The 13,248-nt window shown below is 46.2% G+C and overlaps 1 protein-coding gene across 4 annotated transcripts; it reads left to right on the forward strand.

The window, feature by feature from the left end:
- Nucleotides 1–581: 581 nt before the first annotated feature.
- Nucleotides 582–12,033, forward strand: KCTD7 (potassium channel tetramerization domain containing 7). Of its 4 annotated transcripts, none has more exons than XM_053960841.1 (6): nt 582–668; nt 2,341–2,450; nt 4,605–4,797; nt 5,482–5,651; nt 7,220–7,398; nt 8,294–12,033. In XM_053960841.1, the coding sequence occupies exons 3-6, from the start codon at nt 4,654–4,656 to the stop codon at nt 8,668–8,670; spliced, it is 870 nt and encodes a 289-aa protein (XP_053816816.1). In that variant the 5' UTR covers nt 582–668; nt 2,341–2,450; nt 4,605–4,653; the 3' UTR covers nt 8,671–12,033. The 4 variants fall into 4 exon arrangements, with proteins under 4 accessions (XP_053816816.1, XP_053816814.1, XP_053816813.1 ...); XM_053960839.1 differs by having other exon boundaries at nt 658–786; XM_053960838.1 differs by lacking the exons at nt 582–668; nt 2,341–2,450 and adding an exon at nt 2,556–2,575.
- Nucleotides 12,034–13,248: the final 1,215 nt, after the last annotated feature.

The following is a 13,248-nucleotide window of genomic DNA, read 5'->3' on the forward strand; positions in this document are numbered from 1 at the left end:
GAGGCATAACGTGAGATTTGTTTACTGCAGACAGAAGTAGGTAATTTTAGACTCTTGAATTTGTTCCTTAAAAGCAATTTTTTTTCAGAGATCTGCTGGGGGGAAACTGCTGCTGTGAGTTGTCTCCTAAAGTTTCGATCTTTAGGATACAATGTGGAACATGATTATTTCCATAAGGGATTTTTGGGACGGTTGTTGTGGCTCAGTTTCTGCTCCCCTCGGTGCTTCAAGGCGGTGAAGGCGGTTTCAACCTTCCTCGCTGGTTTTGAGCGGAGTTCGTGCCAAGACATTTGTGTTTCCTGGGATTGTGGACGTGACAGAGCTTCGCTCTCGCTCCGTTGCTCCGTGCGGGGCGGTGACGAAGCCGCGGTGCCGTGAGGAGGGCAGATCCCCGCGCAGATCCCCGCGCTCCTTCCCACCCGCGCTGCCGGCGCCTGCCCTGCTGCCGGCTGAGGGCAGCGCGGCCCCGCCGCTCCCGAGGCCGCTCATTAACCCGGCTAATTAGCGCCGGGCGTTTCCCGCGGAGCCGAGCGCTGCCCCCGGTGCCGCCGGTGCCGCCCGGGCGGCTCCTCCCGCCGGGACCCGGATGGGCCCGTGCGTGACGCGGGGCGCGGCCGCTCCCCCCGGGCCGGAGCGGAGCCGCAGCCGCAGCCGCGGGCGGGCACCAGGTGAGCGCGGGCGGGGACAGCCGGCCCCGCTCCCCTCATCCCCTCATCCCTCCCTCATCCCCTCCATCCCCGGCGGGGCTTTCCCCGCGGCCGGGGCTCCGCTACCGACCCGCGGCAGGTGAGGGAGCGGCGGGGAGGCCGCGGGGCTGGAGGGGTGAGGGGAGCGGAGGGACCGCGGCCGGGGCCAGCCCCTCGCGAGCGGTGGTGCCGGTCAGGCTGCGTCACCCTGGCGACGTGAGAGCTAAGAGTTAATTTTGAATTAGTTCCTAATGAATTGTTGGTTATTTGCCTGGCTCCCGGCGTGCCCGCCGCCTGGGGTTGCGGTGCCCCGTGCAGGCGCTGTGTGTGGTGCCTGCGCTCCTCAGAGCTGTCAGGCGGCTCCGAGCTCTGTGGGATTCCGTGTGAGGGGCAGTGCCCGGCACCGGTGAGAGCAGCCCCGGTGTCCTTTACCCACTCCCAGCCAGGTGTCCCTGCTGTCCTGCAGGGTCCCTGTGATGGAGAGTCCCGTTCTGCCCAGCTGTCCTTGCTCTCAGCTGCAGAGTTACACGGCCCTTTCATCGTACTCTGTGCTGTTGTTTGTGACTAGAGATGCTGGGATTTTACAGTCCAGGATTCTCCAGGCCAATGTATAACACAGTTTACTGCCCCTCTTCCTGGATGTTTCTCTGCTGTTCTAACACAGATTCACTGGAATTTACTGGATGTTGTGTCTTTTCCCTCCGTGTCCACACAAACCTTTCAGTCATCTGTGTCCCTTGAAGTTGGTGATGCAGACACTGCTAAATCAGGTCTCATTCTACCCCAGTTCCTCTTTAAAAAGGGGGAGCCTTCTAACAAAGCACTTCCCAAAGAGTTACCTTTGGTCAGGAGTTTGTGTGGGACTCCTGCGATGGGTTTGTACATCAGAACCTTGATTAAAAAGCCTTTGACTGTATAACCATTATGTAATTTTTCGTTGCTATGTAACTTTTTTGGGGTTTGTAACCTTGGGGTTTGTAACTTTGCCAATATTGGTGCAACTTCAGAAGGTATTTAAGAAAAAGTTTTTTAAACCAATATGGAGAAGTTGAGAGAACAGCAGAGCCTTGGAAAGCTTTTATAAATCAAGCCCAGTTCAAGGGTTGCTATCATTCTCTGGGGAATGAAGCCAAACTGGCAGGGCCAGCTCATTTACTGAGGTTTTCTGCTGTGTGTAGAACAATATCTGAGCTGTCCCCAACAAAGCTCCAGGAAGCATCCCTGCTTTTAAATGACAGCTGGAAGAACTGGAAGGAAGCATTTCTGGTAGAGTTGGATGCTGCTGATGTGATATTTGATTTGATGATAATTTTGTTTATTGGTGGTGTTTTCCCATTAACTGTCTGTTGATCTAGACCTAGATGTATTTGAAAGTGAAATGGAGGCATTTGCTTAGTTTAAATAAATAAATTCTGTAAATTTAATGAGAGATTTAACAAAGGAATATTTCTGCACATGGTTAAAAATAATTATTGCACCTGCTTTGAGTGCAAAGAAAAGAATCAGCCCAGGTGTGAATGGGGCTTGGAGCAACCTGGTATTGGGGCTGAAACTGGATGATCCTGAGGGTCCAGTTCAACCCAAACTATTCTGGGATTCAGGTGGATGTGTTTTCTTCATGAAGTGCAGAGATTAACTTCTGGTTTTCTTTCAGGAGGACTCTGCTCCTGTCAGCACAGCTCTGTTTCACTGCTCCCTGGGTGAACAGGTGAAGCCAACCTAGAGAGGGACTTCACTCACCTTTTAATGAACGTCACAAAACAGGTTCAACTTGTCAGTCATTGATCTTTTTACTGCCACTAAGCTTGTTCTCAAATTCCTGGTCTATTGATGGTCTAAACCTCCTTATTGAGGGTTTGTTCTGTGTGGATGTTCCAATGGCAGAGAAGGTTGGTAATCCTGAGCAGAACGTAATTAATGCTGTCTCATGGCTTTTTTTCTTAAAGCCTGGTGTCATATTGAAGGAGATTATGAAAGAAGGAGAAAAAATCTCTTTTTCTCAGCCTCTAGATCTCTTAGGAAAGAGGCCCTTTTTTGGTGCAGTGCCAAATGGATGAACTTACCCCAAAAACCCATTCTGTGGTCAATAATGCTGATACAGGTAATGGAGTTAATGTTGTTTATTCACACTACACTCCATTTAAGTGAAATCTATGAGACATCCTTGAAAAATGCAGACAACACATTTTTGGTCAATCTTGTGTTCTTTTTGAGTACTTAAAAAAAAAAAAACTAGAAATAGCAGCCAAAGCAGTGGTGTCAAGTGGCAGCTTTATAAATAACACATTCACAGGAAACACAGGCTCACCCTCAATTTTTGACTGTGCATCTTACAAATTCTGTTCTGCAAGCTCTTTCTGGCTGATAATTTGTTTACCTCCTTAAAGGAATCCCTAGCAAAATAATCTTTCATTTATATTGTGTCTATTCTTTATTTGGGAGGCATAGTTGAGTTGTTTGGATAATTAACGATGTCAGAATAAACGTTGTTTTAGGACAAATATTAAAATTGTTAATAGGGTGTGGCCCTTCAGAAGCACTTCCATCCTTATTTATCTGCCTGTGCATTGGACTGGGGTGGAAAAATGATTATGAACTGTAAAGAAGAAAAATTAAATCCCTCTCAGAGCTGAGCTAACCCTCTTAATGAGCTGCAGCTTAAATAAAAATGTTTAGAACTTCACAGTAGCTTCTTATCTATGTTTATTAGGGTGTTAAACAGGATCTAGATTTCATCTCCAAATTTTGGGGAAAGAAGGCTGTGGCCACTCCCACAGAATGTGGAGATTTTGGTCTGATCAGGTCTCTATAAAGTCCCTGTTTTGCTCAGGAGCATCCCAGCTCTGTCTGGGTTCACTCTGAATTCAATATTTCTTTTAAGAGCTGGGATCTAACAGTGCACAATGGCTGTTAGCAGAATTATTAAGGCAGATTTTTTAAATTTTATATCTTTTTTTCTTGCTGATTTTGAGGGGAAGCATCCTTTAGTTAATAAATAAATACGCCAGATGTGCTTTTGCAAATAATCCTCCTCTTTCTATATTTTATAGTGATTTGAGAGAAGGTTTGGAGGTGGATAAAGCCTCTGGTGGTGGAATGTCTTTGTTAGGGAGTTGTGATGCTGCTGGAGACACCCTGGGAACAGGGATTTTACATAATGCAGTGTAAGGGGAGCAGCGGGCTTCTCTTTGCTAGTCGGCTCTTTCAATTATTATTTTTATCGTGCAGTTTGTCAGTGCATTTTCCCGTGGAGGATGGACGGAGAAGCCTTGGAGGTGTTAAATCCGATTGATAATTAGCAGCGTGCTGAGGAGAGTTAAATATTCGTGTCTCACGCACGCGTCCGTGCGTGGTGTGATGTGATGCAGCGGGCAGGGAAACGCCTGCTGTCCCTGGCTGCTGAGAAATCCCGCTTTTCCCATTTCCCAGGGAATTCCAGAGCCCAGCCGAGCCCTCCCCGTGCCCGTCCCCGCTGCCGGCGAGCGGCTGAAGGTGACAGACGGGGCCGGGTGTCGCCGATGTGGCACGGACGCGCCCCTGCATCCCGCCCCTGGCAGCGCCGTGTTCCTGCATCCCGCCCCTGGCGAGGGACAGGCTGGGACAGCGGCCACCCAAATTCTCCCAGCAAATGACATTTTCCTGCAAAGCCGCGCCGGAGCCAATCGCTCCCCGCACCGTGCAGCCAATGGATGCCGGGCTCTTCCAGCCCCTGCCAGCGGCTCCGCGGCTGGAGGGCCTTGGACCAGCTGTGCCAGCGGCGTTCCTGCCCGCAGCCCTTTGCGGGGGTGCCTGGCATCCCTGCTCCTCCTTCTCCCGGGAATAACGCTGCCGCTGGGAGCGCTCGGGGTGCCGCGGCCGCTGCGGGGAGCGCGCCGGTGATTGGGGTAATTTGGGTGGTTAATTTGGGTCTCCCTTCAGCACTGCCACGGCCTCCTACCCAGCAGAGCTGCTCCCCAGAGCCAGAGGGATGGTGGTAGTCACGGGGCAGAACAAAGTGAGTGCCACCCCGGACGATGCCATGTCGAGCTCGGATGCAGAGGATGATTTCCAAGAGCCGGCCACTCCCACCGCCAGCCAGGCAGGACAAGCGCTACCTCTGCTGCCTCAGCAGGTAAGAGCTCACCTGGGACGGGGATGACCACGGCAGCACGGACTGCTCAGGTGCTGAAGAATTCGGGATTTCTTTGTGGATACTCAGCTCGCTTAACACGTTTGAATAAAACTCAGTCTCTTGAATGTATTTGAGTAGCTCGGCAGCTTCACTTACAAGTTCCATCCAGGTTTGCACTTGAGACATGCAATTAAGTGTTTATTCTGGTACTGAAGGCAGCCTGGGGTGTGATAGTAAGATTTTAGGCCTGATGTAAACAAATGCAATTTTTTTTCAGTGTATAATATAATCTGGTTGTGTAAAGGAAGCAGCAGATCCCAAGGTTGACCTAAGATTTCTTCCCTTATTTTTTCTCTCTGTGTAAGGCTGGGGAAGAGGCTTTGTTTTGTTCTTTCATTTCCCCAAAAGAGCCAAGAGGAGGCATTAATATCTTAAATATCTGCCACTCCAGATTAGTGATTTCTGTTGTTTCAGATTCCCAGCTACAATTAAACCACTCCCTGATTCCTCCCAGCAGCCAAAGCATCCAAATTTTTACCCCTCAGAGCTCCCTGACCTGTGGCAGTGGGGCAGGAGCCACGCATTTGTCCAGGTGGCAAACTGCAAGTGCCTTTTGGGAGCTGTGCCCCTTGTCACCTGCAGAGGACTGGCAGCTCCTTTCTGATGTCCTGGTTGCTTTTGCAGTTCCCAGAAGTTGTCCCACTGAACGTGGGGGGGATGTTTTTCACCACCAGACTGTCCACGCTGCGCAGGTACGAGGACACCATGCTGGCAGCCATGTTCAGTGGCAGGCACTACATCCCCACGGACGCTGAGGGCAGGTACTTCATCGACAGGGATGGCACCTACTTCGGGTATGTACACATCCTCAGGGCAAGCTTTGGAAGCTCTTACTGAAAGCTTATTTTTAAACTTGCTTTTAACAGTTTTTTTTTTTCCTTAAAGCACAGCATTTAATGTTGCACGCCTTCAAAGCATCACAGGAGTAACTGCAGTTAAAAAATTCTTTGTGCAATGGGAAAGGAAAAACAAGAAATGCCTTGAATTTGTGCATTGTTTCCCCTAGAGTATCTCCTTTCAAGGTATCAAGTTGTTTTGATGGTTTAAAGAAGTGCTTGGCAATAGGAAACTCCTTTGCACAGCACTGGGTTTTAATTGATACTCAGTATCTGTAAGGAAGAGCGAATGGAAGGAATGAATCTAGGATTCTTAAACAGTTGAAAATATGATGTTTTCAATCTTTAGACAGGATATAAGTGCTAAAATATAGCACAAACCTTTAAAGAATTTCTTTTTCTAATTTTTTTTTGTAGTGCCATGTTCCTTCACCTCCAGGATTCCTCCCTCAGTGTTCAGCTTTTATTTTATTTTTAATTACCCTAACCATGACTACTAATGCTATGTTTGAATTGGGGTGAGATTGCTAAAAAAGCTGATCAGTGTTCATGGGTTCAGGTCTTTGCCCAAAGAACACATTGCAATTTATAAATTTCTTGTTGCTCCTTTATAGACATTTCCTTATTGCCTTTAACAGAGAAGCACTGAATTATTTTCAAAGCACTTTTGGGTTGTACCATAATCTGGGACAGAGATAGATCAAGCCACTGTGTTTATTCTAAAATACTTGTCTTTACATGAGGCAATTGTTGGAAAATCAATTAATTTGTGATGTTATCAACCTCAGTTGAAACTACAGCTGGAACAGAGAGCCAGGTTAGCATGTGCTGTATTTGTTGTCATTCTAAGATTGCAGTAATGTTTCTTTAATGTGATAAGGTTCTCTTGGTTAACACTTATAAAGTGATTTTTTTTTATTTGATAAGGGTTTTGTTGGTTCATACTTATAAAGTGATTTCTTTCCCTGTCAAAAGATCTTGTTGCTGAACAGTGTTTCAGAACTATGAGAAAATGTTCTCTTTCTTTTTAAAAAAATCTGATTATTATTCTGTAAATGGCCCTGATCTGTGATGAGAAACCTCCTTTGCAGATGTCCCATCCATTCAGCTGGATCTGTGTGGAATAAAATGTCCATGAAAATGATTCTCTAGGAAAATGCAAAAGTTTGTTTTGTCCCAGACCTAAATTTGAAATGCAGTGACCACAATTTCTTTCCCATGAAACACTCTGGCCTCTTCTGTGTTATAAATGGTTTCCTCCACACTGAATGTTTGGTTTAAAATCCACTGATATTTTTTCTAATGAGTTTTGAGATCAGCTGAGGCAAATTGTGAAATAATGGCTTGGAAACCTGGACGTGGCAAGTGGTTTTACAAACAAATGTTGGGAATATGGCTCATTTATTTCAGTTACTGTCTCAATAGAGCAAACAATGACTATCCAGCATTCCCTGTCCTTTCCCACCTGCAGCAGTTTTGGCAGAAATGTGTTTGTTAATGATATTTTTGCCCTTTTTTTCTTTTAGAGACATACTAAACTTCCTACGATCTGGTGACCTGCCCCCCCGAGAGCGAGTGAGGTCAGTGTACAAGGAAGCTCAGTATTATTCCATAGGACCCTTGCTAGACAATCTAGAGGATATCCAGCCTCTTAAAGGAGAAAAAGTTAGACAAGCTTTCCTGGGCCTAATGCCATATTACAAAGGTAAATAAACAAAGTAGCACTGACTGTTTCTTCTAGTGGGATTCCAGTGTTAAACCTGGTGCTTTCAGTCTGCTCTCAGCTCCCAGACTGATCCCATTGCAGCTGGGAAGTTTATTCCGTGTTTTTAATGCCGTTTGGATCTTTGAGGTCTCCACATCCTGCTGCATCCCAGGGTGGGGAGTTCTGTGCTTAAAAGGGAGCAGGATTAGGCTGTAATGTTATTAAATGAGAGGGTTTGTCTGCATTTGTTCTGTCAGGACTTGCAAGTGAGGAAACCTGGCCTTGTAGTGAGGCCAGATAACTTGGGCATATCATAAAGCCACCAAGCTCACCAGAGAACCAAGACTGATTTGATTATTCTATATTTTATATAATATATAGTAATTATATTATTATATCATATATTTATTTTTATATATTTTATATAAGGCCACCAAGTTCATCAGATAACCAAGACTGATTTGATTATTCTATAATTTATATAATTATATAATATTTTATATATAATTTATATAATTATATAATATATTAATTTATATATTTTTATATAATAAGGCCACCAAGTTCATCAGATAACCGAGATTGATTTGATTATTCTATATTTTATTTAATATATATTATATAAATATTATATATTTTATTATATGCAATTATTATCTATAATTATATGATAAAATATAGTATTATATGGTATGTAATTATATTATATATTGATATATATAATTTTAAAATATAATAAGGCCACCAAGCTCACCAGATAACCAAGACTGATTTGCTACATGCTGCTGATATCATGCTGAGGACAAACTGCAGTGAAACATTTCACATGAAATAATTGCTTTTGATTCTTTTCCTGGGCCATTCGTTGGGACCCTCAAGTCTTTCTCTTTTCCAGACCACTTGGAGCGGATAATTGAGATAGCCAAGCTGCGAGCCATGCAGAGGAAGGCCAGGTTTGCCAAGCTGAAGGTGTGCGTGTTCAAGGAGGAGATGCCCATCACTCCCTACGAGTGCCCCCACTTCAACTCGCTGCGCTTCGAGCGCAGCGAGAGCGAGACCAAGCTCTTTGAGCACCACTGCGAGGTGGACGTGTCCTTCGGGCCCTGGGAGGCCGTGGCCGATGTCTACGACCTCCTGCACTGCATCGTCACCGACCTGTCCGCCCGCGGCATCACCGTGGACCACCAGTGCATCGGCGTGTGCGACAAGCACCTCATCAACCACTACTACTGCAAGCGCCCCATCTACGAGTTCAAGATCACCTGGTGGTGAGTGGGGGCTGAGGAAAGATCAAAGGACTCCCAGAGGGCAAATGTTCTTCCAAGGTCGCCTGGAGGTGAGTTGTGGCTGAGCAAAGGGATGAACGGACTTCTAGAGGACAAACGTTCTTTCGAGATCGCCTGGTGGTGGCACATCGAGGACTTCTAGAGGACAAACGTTCTTTTGAGGTCGCCTGGTGGTGGCACATCGAGGACTTCTAGAGGACAAACGTTCTTTCGAGATCGCCTGGTGGTGGCACATCGAGGACTTCTAGAGGACAAACGTTCTTTCGAGATCGCCTGGTGGTGAGTTGTGGCTGAGCGAGGGGATGAAAGGGCTCCCCGAGGATAAATGTTCTTTCAAGATCACCTTGTGGTGGCACATCGAGGGGTGAGAGGACTTCTAGAGGACAACTGTTCTTTCAGGATCACCTGGTGGTGAGTGTGGTGGCACTTAAAGGACACGTGTTCTTGGCAGTTGCCTTGCTGCTCACATTCCTTGGGATCAGCCTGCTGGCAGGGGTTGGGAAAACCTCTGGAAACGTGAAAAAGCAGCCTGAAATCAGACTGTTGGCTCAGGTACCTTAACGAGGCACAAAACAAAATCACCTCATGCAAAGGATGGAGGGGAGTGGCGGAACATCTGCTAAAAGGTGCCACCGACCGCGTGGCTTCGGGATGGAATTGCAGATTTTTCCTGCATTTTGGGAATCTGGGGTGCTACTAAAGCTGACATTTGAGTTTTACCCTCTTAGAAATGTTTTCGTTCCTCCTTCAGCTTTATAAAGTTTGAGTCACACCCAGCACAAAGATTCTGGAAATGTCATTTTGATGTACTAGGTACTTAAAATAAAAAAATGGAGTATTCCTTATATATTATTAATTGTTGTCAGGGTTAAGCTGTATTTTCTTTTTTAATTAAGAATCAACGTTGTGAATTATAATGTTGTACTTCAATTATTTCTGTTGTTATCAAAAGGATAGCAGATCTGGAATATATTCCTTAATGCTTTTAGGAATAATAACTGTTCATGGAAGACTTGTGCCTGTTTTTAGCCTTAGAAATTTTAAATGTTTACAATATCTACAAAAAAAAAAAAAAAGCTCTTTAGAATCAGGTCATTTACAAAGGCTTTTGGTAAATGAGAAAACCCTGTCTGTATGTTCCTATTAGCAGTAGTAAGAGAATATTTAATGTATATTATTTTATTATTGACTCTTTTTACATTCTGTGATATTAAACTTTATTTTAGACTTAAAGTCAGATGATATTAGACAAGTTTTTTTTTGCTAATGCATATTTTTCTGTGCTGCTATAGCTTTTCTTGCCACCTTATCATCTACAAAACCACTTTTCCACCCTCACACTCCCAAATCCCTGTGTTTGTGAGCAGTAAATGGTCTCCTGTCCATTTGAATATTGGAGGAATGGTGGGACAGTTGAAGGATATTTATTTAAAATTAGAATTGTTAACTATTTTTTACATTGCTGTGTGTGAACAAAAACATGACAAGACCAATGTTTTTAACATTCCCTTTATATCCTTTGTGAAGTGGTTTTTAACAGGGAGCAAAGGGAGCTCTCATATGAAGTGAGATGGCCAATTCCACAGCACATGAAATGTTTCTGCATCTGTTTTATCCTTGTGAAATAGGAAGGGAAAAAAAGAAAATAATAATAGGAAAATTAAAAAAAAAAAAAAGGAAAATAACCCTTATGAAGCACTCAAAAATGACATGAAAAGGTGTTTATGTACAGCAGCCACTTAATGGCTGCTGAGCTCAAGAGTTTAAAAAAATATCTAAAAATAACTTTTGGACTTGGTGTAGACTTTTAACTTGAATACTCAATATTCTGCACAGGGATCTGAAATATTCCTTGCTGACCTTCCATCCTCCTCAGAGGAAAGTGAAGGTGCTGCCAGCTTTGGTCTGGGAAGCCTTTGTGCCATACACAGATCCTCTGTGGTCCTTGTGGGGCATGGGCTGGATTTTTAATTTTTATTTTAACCTATAATGAGGGATCAGTTTGTTTTTTTTTTTTTTTTCCCTAAAAAGCTAATTACTGATATAATTAAAGGTTTTGTAGCTTCATGTGGAATTTGCAAGCCTTGGGAGCCCTCGTTGCCAGGTTTACCCTCACTGCTCATTGTTTGGAGGTGACAGGGGACATGATGAGGGGGATGATGGAAGTGGCAGCAGGGAAGAATTCCTGTCAGAGCTGCTTGTTCCCATTGCAGAGCTGTTCTTGGTGTTTGGTCTCAGCTCTTGTGCTGTGAGGCACAGAACATCCACCCCATTTGTGTGAGCCCTCCACTGCTCTCCCATTTGTGAGTAAATCCATCGTGCTGTGGTTCTGGGAGATCAGAGGGTGGGAGAACCCAGTGGCTGTGGATTGCAGCAGTGACAGGTGAGTCCTCAGGGTCACACTGCTTCAATCTGCTTTACAGCACCTTGATGGCACAGATGGATCTCTCTTTTCTGCATGGCAAAGCAGAGTGGTCACTTGGGACACAACTGCCTGGCAGGTAAGGGCAGATTTCAAAGCAGACACCACAAAAAAATGATCCCTTAACTCATTCTAAACTCTGGGATCTTCTTTCACTTCTTTTACTTCTTTCAATTCTCTCACTTCTTTTGATGACTGCTTTACCCTGGACAATTTATAGACCCCACTGGCTTTAAGTTGTGGTTGGCATTACTGAGCCCTGAAAATGTTTTTAGGTTTTCACACAGAGGACCCAAGATAGTTGTAAATTTTGGGCTATTAAAAAAAAAAAAAAACCCTCCAGTCTTTCATTATCTTTCTGCAAATAACCTGATTTCAGAGGATAATTCTGTTCTGTTACTATCTCCTGTATATAATTCTCTAACTGGAAATCACTTTCCAGAACAGCAGTTCATAGTCATTTTACTTACACAAGCTTAGTATAAGTTTACCTCCACTTTCACTGTGACTTTTATAAATGGATTTTGTTTTGCTGAATTATAAATTGTATGTGTCTATGCATTGTAACCCGTAATGCCTTTGAAAATCCAGCCTGGATGCTAATGATCAGGGTTTGGAATTATCTCCAAATGTGTTTTGTTAGTAATTATGTTGATGTGTGATATTCAATACTGTGAGTACTGCAGTATATTATTTCTTAATACTTTTGACTTTTCAGTTCAGGTAATATATAGTCTGTATGTTTTTTATTTCAAACACATAGAACAAAATGCGGATATAAAGGTTGTGTTGTGCAATAAAAGATTATGATACTGAAACCTTGGAATTCTGGCTCATCTGGTCTGCAGCCACTGCAGTGTTTTTCCTCACTTTCCCTGATATTTGAGTGTGCTTTGCCTGACTGCAAATGAAAATTAAGCCAGGAATGTCTGTTTTAATGGCATTTAGGTGTTTATCGCCAGGAACAGAGGCACCGGTGCAGTGTGTGCTCGGGGCCACCGGCCGGGGTCAGATCACTGCACTGACTGATCCCATCCTTCCCTCGCACCCACCCTTCCTGTGACAGCACAGCACAGCCCCTGGCTCTGCAGTGCTCAAGAAGAACCTTTCTGCCTCTGTTCAGAAGAGTTTTCCCCTTGTTCTGAAGTCATTTCCTTGCTGTCCATCTGTCCTGCTGAAGCTCTCACAGTGGGATGTCCGTGCTGAGGAAAAAAAAAAAAAAAAAAAAAAAAAAGATGAAAACCAGCACACAACACTGTGTAACTGAGCATGGAAAGAGGAGTTTGAAATAGCAGCGGGTATTTTTATATCTCCCCAAGGCAGCTCTGGGGTGCTCGTGTGGGGCCACCGGGCCCCGGAGCCCTGAGGAGCTGGTGCGGGCTCTGGAGAAGGAAGGGAGGCTGCAGGGTGGGAATTCGCCACGCTGGGAGGTGTCGATAACAAACAGCTGAGGAGAGGGAGCGTGGGGCAGCACGGCCGTGTGCCGGCCCCGCTCACCCTCACCGCGCCCGCCCAGCTCCCCTCAGGCCCGCGGCCGCCGCTCCGCCCAGCGCGGCCGGGCCCCGCTTCCTTCCGGGCTCGGTCCCGCCCCGGAGGTGCCGCCCGCCCTTCCGCCGGAGCCGAGGGAGGGACGGAGGGAGGGCCCGAGCAGCGCCGGGGCCGTGAGGGGCTGCGGCGGCGGCAGCGCAGCGGAGCGGCCGGGCCGGCCCCGCCGCCCGGGGCAGCCGGTGAGAGCCGCGGGGTGAGGGCCCGGCGGGGTCACCCGGGGTCGGGGACAGCGGGGGCGGCCGTGTCCCCCCGGTTATAGCCCGTCCTGGGGGTCGGGCTCGGTGTCCGCCCCGCCGAGGGGCTTCACGCCGGCCCCGCTGCCGCCTTGGGCCTGGGCGAGGGGTCCCTGGGCCCCGCAGGGCGGCAGCGGACGGGATAAACACCGGGATAAACAAACACCGGGATGTGCGGGAACTTGGCAAACCGCCTTCCTCCTCCGTGTGCAGCTCCTAAAACTGATTTTTATTAGATGTGCATGTATGTTTTCCTTCGATGGGTCTGTGCCGGTGGCTAACGGGGTGCAGGTGGCCCTGACAGCTTTGCCACCATGTCCCCCCAGCCTGTTTTCCTCATGAGCTCCTTGTGGATCAGGGA

Source organism: Vidua chalybeata, chromosome 20 (assembly GCF_026979565.1).
Source record: "Vidua chalybeata isolate OUT-0048 chromosome 20, bVidCha1 merged haplotype, whole genome shotgun sequence".
NCBI classification, from domain to species: Eukaryota; Metazoa; Chordata; class Aves; order Passeriformes; family Viduidae; genus Vidua; species Vidua chalybeata.

Excerpts from the sequence above, each read along its gene's own strand:
- KCTD7 (XM_053960838.1), top strand. The coding sequence starts at position 2,556 with ATGTTCCAATGGCAGAGAAG. Across the intron at positions 2,576-4,604 it reads ATGTTCCAATGGCAGAGAAG|CACTGCCACGGCCTCCTACC; the intron begins GTTGGTAATCCT and ends GTCTCCCTTCAG. Across the intron at positions 7,399-8,293 it reads CCTAATGCCATATTACAAAG|ACCACTTGGAGCGGATAATT; the intron begins GTAAATAAACAA and ends TCTCTTTTCCAG.